This window comes from Alnus glutinosa, chromosome 11, assembly GCF_958979055.1.
Source record: "Alnus glutinosa chromosome 11, dhAlnGlut1.1, whole genome shotgun sequence".
Taxonomy (NCBI): Eukaryota; Viridiplantae; Streptophyta; class Magnoliopsida; order Fagales; family Betulaceae; genus Alnus; species Alnus glutinosa.
This window is the reverse complement of record NC_084896.1, coordinates 8,742,030-8,749,774: the sequence shown is the minus strand read 5'-3', so window position 1 is coordinate 8,749,774 and position 7,745 is coordinate 8,742,030. Positions and strand designations below refer to the sequence as shown.

General features: G+C 37.0%; 1 protein-coding gene across 1 annotated transcript; it reads left to right on the top strand.

The window, feature by feature from the left end:
* Positions 1-339: 339 nt before the first annotated feature.
* Positions 340-7,234, top strand: LOC133881786 (magnesium transporter MRS2-4). Its single transcript, XM_062320820.1, has 4 exons — positions 340-952; positions 1,713-2,155; positions 4,270-4,551; positions 6,693-7,234. Exons 1-4 carry the CDS (start codon positions 613-615, stop codon positions 6,969-6,971), a joined length of 1,344 nt encoding a protein of 447 aa, XP_062176804.1. The 5' UTR covers positions 340-612; the 3' UTR covers positions 6,972-7,234.
* The last annotated feature ends 511 nt before the right edge of the window (positions 7,235-7,745 follow it).

Below are 7,745 nucleotides of genomic sequence, written 5' to 3'. Positions count from 1 at the left end.
GCGCAAGTAGCAGTTTCTATGTTATCGCAGAGGCACTTTTCTGTTGGCTAGGCTTATTCGTAGCAATTGTTAGTATAATCTGTGTTTTTAGGGTAACTGAAACTGTAACGGGGTACCTATAATGTGAGTCCCTGTAATGTTCTGAGCTTTGTCTCAGTTTGATGGTTTCTGATGGTTTTCTGAGCTTTGTCTCAGTTTGATTGTAATTTGTTATCATATGGGAGTGATTAATGGGATTTCCTCTTTTTCAAAAAAAATAATAATAACAAATTAAAGGTCGGGGAGATTGCATTATTCTACTCTATAAAATAACAGGGCAGTTACGGCCTCTTCTATTGTATACATTTTTCTTAAAATATTTTGTAAAGCGTAGGATTTCCCTTTTCTAAGAAAGGTGTGAAATCATCAGCCAGGGCAGGCGTTTATGGCAGAAGTGGAAGACGACGAAGTAGAAGACGACGAAGAAGAAGACGAAACAGAGGCGGAGTCTCAGGCCAGCCCGGCCATGTCCATGACTTCCTAAATCCCCACAAACCCAATCCGCAAAAACCATACATATATCTATCGCGCAGGGAGAGAGACAAAGAGAAGGAGAAATAGTCTTACCAAATTATGGGCAAAAAGCCCGGCTCTTCTTCACGGACGACCGGGTGGCCTCGCTTGAGGAGGCCGGCTACGTCTCCACCGCCCGTGTTAACGCCGCTGATCGGAGGATCCAGTTCGCCTCAGAACAACAACAACAACAACAGCTTGATGGCTGGAGGAGGAGGAGGGGGTGTGGGGAAGGGGAAGAAGAAGACTGGGGGGGCGAAGCTGTGGATGAGGTTCGACCGGTCGGGGCGGTCGGAGCTGGTGGAGTGCGACAAGAGCGCCATCGTTCGGCGCGCAGCTATTCCCGCTAGGGATTTGAGGATTCTTGGCCCTGTCTTCTCTCACTCCTCCAGTATCCTTGGTAAGAATTTTACCAATTTGATTTATTTATCTTTTTATTTGTTTGTTTATTATTAACTTGTTATGTTAATTTGTGGGTTTGAAATAATTCTAGCTAGAAATGGAATACTTGTGGTAGCATCAAAGAAATGGAAGAATAGTGGTTTAAGATTTAACCTTTTTTTTTTTAAATTCTTATCTTTTATAAAATTTGAGAGTGCAGCTTTGTGTGTACAAGGATTTATGGGGCTTTGTCTTTGGGTATTGTTGATCATCGTTTTGAAAGCAAATGGAGAGGCTTGTAGATGCACTGGACATGTTGGATGAAGTTGTCTATGTTGTTTGATGGATGTTGGTTGGCGGTCTGCTTGCCATTTTTTAGCCCACAACTTGGTGCAAGTGTGCAGACAAGTTTCCTTATGTGGATGGGTAATACTTGTGTAGGAAGGCTTTGGTTATGTACATATCCTTGTTCAGATGACTGACTTCCATGATGCAACTACTCGTGTTACCAGGATGAATGCTAGAACAAACTTTAATCAATTACTTAACATCAGCATCTATCTTCTTGCTCAATATGAAGAATGTCTGATGCAATCTTGCAACTTCTTTGCTTTTTAGATGTTTTTAACGAAAATTTGTGCCACTAAACTGACAAGCCCTTGTGTTATTTACATCAAAATTATATTGGAGCGGTCGTGCCTTTCTTGGTTGCTGCTGACCTTTTTAGTGGTTGACTCTTGATGAAAAAACAAACTAAATTCTCCTCTCTTTGTTTGCAGCCAGGGAGAAAGCCATGGTTGTCAATTTAGAGTTTATAAAGGCTATAGTTACAGCTGAAGAAGTGCTGTTGCTTGAACCTCTCCGCCAGGAGGTTCTTCCTTTTGTGGATCAGCTAAGGCAACAAATTCCTCATAAAAGCCCATTCCAGGGAGCGGGCCACATGGATGAACAAGATAACGAAATGCATGTTTCAACAGGGAGACAATGGCTACCTGTTCCAGAAGCCACGGAAGGTTTGCAGTATGAGCTTCCTTTCGAGTTTCAGGTCCTGGAGATTGCATTAGAGGTTGTGTGTACATATTTGGATTCCAGTGTGGCAGACCTCGAGAGAACTGCTTACCCTGTGTTGGATGAACTAGCCAGGAATGTTAGCACCAAGAATCTTGAACATGTGAGGACTCTGAAGAGTAATCTTACCCGCTTACTTGCACGTGTGCAAAAGGTATGCTTGATGAATGTTACTTCATTCTTCTGTTGTTTCTTGTACCTTTTTACTTCACTCTTCTGGTTGCGTAATATGTATTGTCACCTAATGATAAAGGTGAATATTCAGGAGGGGAAGAGAATTGGGATTTATTCTGCCCCTTGATTTCTTTACTGATGCCATTAAGGAGTCTGACACCTGGAATCATACTTTGTTCTCAAAAACCTAGAATGCTTTTTCTTGGGTAATGAGTTAAGCAACAACTAAACTGTATAGTTCTTAAGTGAACTTGGAAGCCTAAGCAAACCATTCTTGATAATAAAAAGTCAAGATTCTCTTGAAAATGCTGCCATAACCTCTATTGTAAGAGCAAAAGCCTTCAATTCTTCTATCAATCAAGAGTAATTCTAGAAACTATATTTTTATCCCACAATACTGATGTGTCAATCCTAACCAACCATTAGATCACTCTTTGTTAAAAAACAAAAAAAAAACAAAAAAAAACCAAGGGTTGATATTGCCACATCATCATTGTGAGATAGTTGTGGGATAAAAATGTAGTATATAACATTACTCATCGATCAATCATATATAGCTCTTAATTAACATTAGTCTAACCATTCGTATGAGAACAAATAAAAATAACTTATGACCTGTCTTATAACATATTGTTTTTTTTTTTTTTATATAAGAGAAAATGAAAATGATTGGACCTCATTCGGGCATTTGGATTTTGTGTTTGATGATGCATGTTGGATTAGGTTTTTATGGATTTGGAGTGGAATGACCTGTCAGACTTGGTTGTTCTTCGTTATTGTTAATACTCTTGTAAAATGAATTACTAATCATGATCACTAAAACTGCTGGTCTTGCTCCTTTATTTGTTGAACTTGAGGCACCTGTTTTCTTCCCTCTTACACTAATATGCATTCATTTCACACAGCTGCTCAGTGGCATTTGATGGGATTCAAGACATACATCTTTTGGTTGACTCTTTCACTCCTTAGGCTCTAATAAGTTTCTTAGGATAGGGTTTTTTTTTCTTTTTCAATAAGTTGTTTCTTAGGAATATATTTATTGGGTAAATGGTTTTTCTTTCTTTCTTGCTTAGGCCTGTGTATTTTGTGTGTTTTTAGTTATAATTCTCCTCTCCTTATAGACTATTTGTGTGTGTGTGTGTGTGAGAGAGAGAGAGAGAGAGATGCCATATATACAAGTTTCTTTGTTTCATTTATTGTAAACAACAATAAAGATTTACCTTATTTGTGTTTCAGGAGATGGGATGTAAACGGAACTAAAAAGAAGGTCCAAAATTTTATAAATATGTAAATTTAAAAATAGGGGTAATTACTTTTTTCCCCCATCAACTACCAGCCATTGTCAACATACCCCCATGAACTGACACCTCGACCAAAAGAGAGCATCCAACTACCAACTTTACACACTTTGCCATCTTCTGTCAGTTTAATTCGTAAAAAGACATAAATGCCCTCAACTTTTTTAAAGATATTAATTTTAATATTTATTTTATTAATTACTGTTGGAGGGCATTTTGTCTTTAAACCAAAATTAACGCTCAAAAATGGAATATTTCGTCCAAGTTAACGGAATTCCTTGACGGAAAGGGGCAAAATGTGTAAAGTTGGTAGTTGGATGCTTTCTTTTGGTCGAGGTGTCAGTTCATGGGGGCATGTTGACAATGACTGGTAGTTGATGGGGGGAAGATGTAATTACCCCTTAAAAATAAGTACATACTTTTTTTTTTCTTTTTTTTCTTTTGGGGCTTGGGGTTTAAGACTGGAGCACACTGAAGTAAAAGTTTTGCCTGCACAATATTATTTGAGATTAGTCTCGTTAATTTTTGGAAGATGTCTAGTTTGTTGATTAACATTCAGTTTTTATGAGAATAAACAAATTATTGAAACTTAAGATGCCGTGAGAAATAAAAAATGTTATGCCCTCTCTCTCTCTCTTCATATATATATGTTATCTATTCTATTTCTCTGCCAGGAATCATATTTATACTTGAAACTAGTATATTTCTCCATACAGGTGTTTATGATGTTTTCTGTCTTCCATCATTTATGCATTACATTATCTATAATGAGGAGAACATATCCGTCTAATGTCAGGTAAGGGATGAAATTGAACATCTATTAGATGACAATGAAGATATGGCACATTTATACCTGACGAGGAAGTGGATCCAGAATCAACAATCTGAGGCTTTACTGGGAGTTGCTGCTTCAAATAGCATAGTTACCGCTTCCCCCCATCTTCATCGACTTAGTTCTGCCAGGAGCGGAAGTTTGGTGACTAGCAACTTTCAGGCTGAGAATGATGTAGAGGATCTGGAGATGTTGCTTGAAGCTTATTTTATGCAGCTAGATGGAACTCGAAACAAGATATTGTCTGTAAGTATTATTCTTTTAAACTTGGTACTCTAGATTTAAGTCTTTGCAAATGTTTCATTAGCAACATTTGCTGGTTAAATCATCCTATTATTAGGCAATAGTAAAGACATGCTTTGTCACACAAATAAGTTCAATTTGATATAGTGGCTGATGGAAAAATTTAGTCTTATAGGCAAAGCTCACCTGTTATGTATTGTGAGCCTTCAAATTTGTTTGGATATTTGGATGGTTTCAGAGCTTGTGAGGTTTCAATCTGGGCCAATTTGGAGTTAACTGAATCATTGGGGCCATCCAAAAATCTAATTTGGAAACAATTCAAATTGAACAAGAATGTTTCTGAAAATATTTGTTATCCCATTAGATACCTATCTGTTAACGGACCAATTTATCTCCTAATGATTGCTAATGAATTGCCCCCCATCTTGACATTAAAAATGATTGCTCATTTTGCTTCATCTTTAGGTATTGTTTTTAAGATGGTCAAATGAGTTTTCATATTATTCTTATTTGGGGAAAGATAGTAGCATGTGATTGGTCAAAAGGGGGATGTTTTAATGGTACTTTTGTGGCCAAAAAGAAACTTTTAGGCCTAAATAAAAGGTAATTATGATTATTTTGATGGCATAGTAGGGGTCTCAAAATATTTTGAAATACTAGGGGTTTTCAGCAGAGCATGTTGCATTTATTTGGCGAGTTGTACAAAATGATTCTATAGTGGGCAGCTACACTGATGCTAAGAAGTCAGTATAAAAGGGGACGTATGGAAACCTTATTGACAGTTTGTTAGAGCATTTACAGTGGTTTATCTAAATTTCTATCTAAACCTAGTTAACCACTTTTTAAAACCTGCATCCAAACAGCTTATCTAAATTTCTTCTCTATTTTATTAAAATAAGATTTTTAAATTTTTTTTATCCATTATGGTTAAAAACCCATTGCTACCAAAAACACAAATTTTTCACACCCATTTGCCAGCAGCATAAACACCACACTGCTCTCCACCATCACTGAAAATCACCCATTCATCCAATTATCACAGCAAACCAAACCACAATCATCACAGCAAACCAAACCACAATCATCACTGGAAATCACCCTATCATCCAATCACCCAATCGGCCGTAAACAACAATCACCCAATCGGCCTCTAGTCTAGCAAGGGAAGAGGGAGAGAGAACAGGGCAAAGAGAGAACAGTGATTAGAAAATCCCCACCTCAAGAATAGAACCCATTATAGAGAAATCACAGAGATGCAAATCGCAGAGAACCATCAAAGAGAACTCATCACAGAAAATCACAGAGAAATGCAACCATCACCAACGGAGCAGCACCGAAATCGCAAATTGCCCTTCTTCTTCATTTACAAAATGCAATCAGTGAAGAGCACAAAAAGACAAAATAAACCAAACCCACTAGTGAAACACAGGTAGGTCAAAAACCCAGAACCAGAATGGTCCTAAACGATCAATTCATGCATCAAAACTTTAGATAGAAATCGAGAAAATAGCATCTGGGTATCAATGTATCACACCTATTGTGGGCCTGTGGCTCAATATTGCTGACAGCATAGAGAAAATCCTGTGTGGAGTTTTCTTCTTCTTTTCACCTTTAGTAGGGTCTTATCTTTGTATTCATCATGTGTACTAGGGTTGCGCTTTTCAATGAAATGAATTATTTATATATATATATATATAAAAGCATAGAGAAAATTTTGGCAAAAATTCAACTAGAGGGTACCAGATATACTACCACATGTTCAGTTCAGTCCATCACTTGGAACTAGTGTGGGAAGAATGAAAAAATATGGCAAAATGTGATTATGGGTTTCTCACAAATCGGGGCTTCTGGAGGCTATGGAGGAGATCGACATTTCAGCTAGGAGAAATTGATTAAAATAATTGTGTTCATGAACAGTGTTATGCATGTGGTGCAGTGGTGTGACATTGTTTATGAATGCATTTTGCATCTTGTTTTGCATAATCGGATGGAGGTACTTTTTGGCATTTTCATTAGCTATTTTAGCTAAAAATGCAAAATGGCTAAGCCATTAGGGATGTTCTTAGTCAATTTAACTGCAAATTAGGCATGGCTCATCTCTTTGAAATTTACTGGAGCTCTCATATTTTCTATTGGGTTTACAGGTTCGAGAGTATATTGATGACACAGAAGATTATGTTAACATCCAACTTGACAACCAGCGGAACGAACTTATTCAACTTCAGTTGACATTGACCATTGCATCATTTGCTATTGCTGCTGAAACTTTGATAGCTGGGCTGTTTGGTATGAACATCCCTTGTACATTGTACAAGAAGAACGGGATATTTGGGTTCTTTGTTGGAGGCTCTTCAGCAGGTTGTGTATTGCTTTTCCTGCTTGTCTTAGGATATGCCAGATGGAAGAAGCTGCTTGGTTCATAAGCCCACCTCATTATCTTATTTGGCTGTGCTTTTCGATATTTGAACATCAACATGTTTATGATCTTATTACTGAATCCCAGTAATGGGAAGTCTCTTTCATGTGCAAGCTGTAATTGAGGGCCAGTATCAAATTGCTTTTGATACATGTAAGGATGCATAAAAAGGTACATTGCACTCAATGTGGCTGCTACAACTTCCTCTCGAATTTTTTGTTTTCGAATATGATAACAGTTCCTATAAAATCTCCAAGATTTGTTCTGAAATTTTGTGGAACATATAGGGGTGATCTAGATCAATTTCCACATTTTAAACCAATCTGTGTTTGTGTTGACAGTTTATGAGCTCTATGATTATTGCATCATAAAATGGTTTCTAGTTCTATAATGGAAGTTGAAGTGCTTATATTTGTATTTGTTATCGAACTGGTATTTCTGGTTTATTGGAGAGAAGTTTCCAAAGCTTATTGGGTGGTAATTCTGGCCAAAATGCAAGGAATTTCTTCTTCTTTTTATTTTTTCATTTTTTTTTTTGTTCCCGCTAGAATTCAGGTGATCGAAATTATGTGCAGCATAATTGGGTACATAGAAAGTATTCTAAGTGATTGGAAAGGACATAAATTTCCTACAATACATTATTCATCATGTTCCCACTGCAAATATCTTTCTAAGAACGAATAAAATAAAATAAACCCCTATCAGTCTTTTCAAATTTTTCTTTATTTTAGATTGCTTCTTCGTCAAAGCAAATATAGTTACCAGAATGAGAGATGGGAAA

Excerpts from the sequence above, each read along its gene's own strand:
- LOC133881786 (XM_062320820.1), top strand. The coding sequence starts at position 613 with ATGGGCAAAAAGCCCGGCTCTTCTTCACGGACGACCGGGTGGCCTCGC. Across the intron at positions 953-1,712 it reads TCACTCCTCCAGTATCCTTG|CCAGGGAGAAAGCCATGGTT; the intron begins GTAAGAATTTTA and ends CTTTGTTTGCAG. Across the intron at positions 4,552-6,692 it reads CTCGAAACAAGATATTGTCT|GTTCGAGAGTATATTGATGA; the intron begins GTAAGTATTATT and ends TTGGGTTTACAG.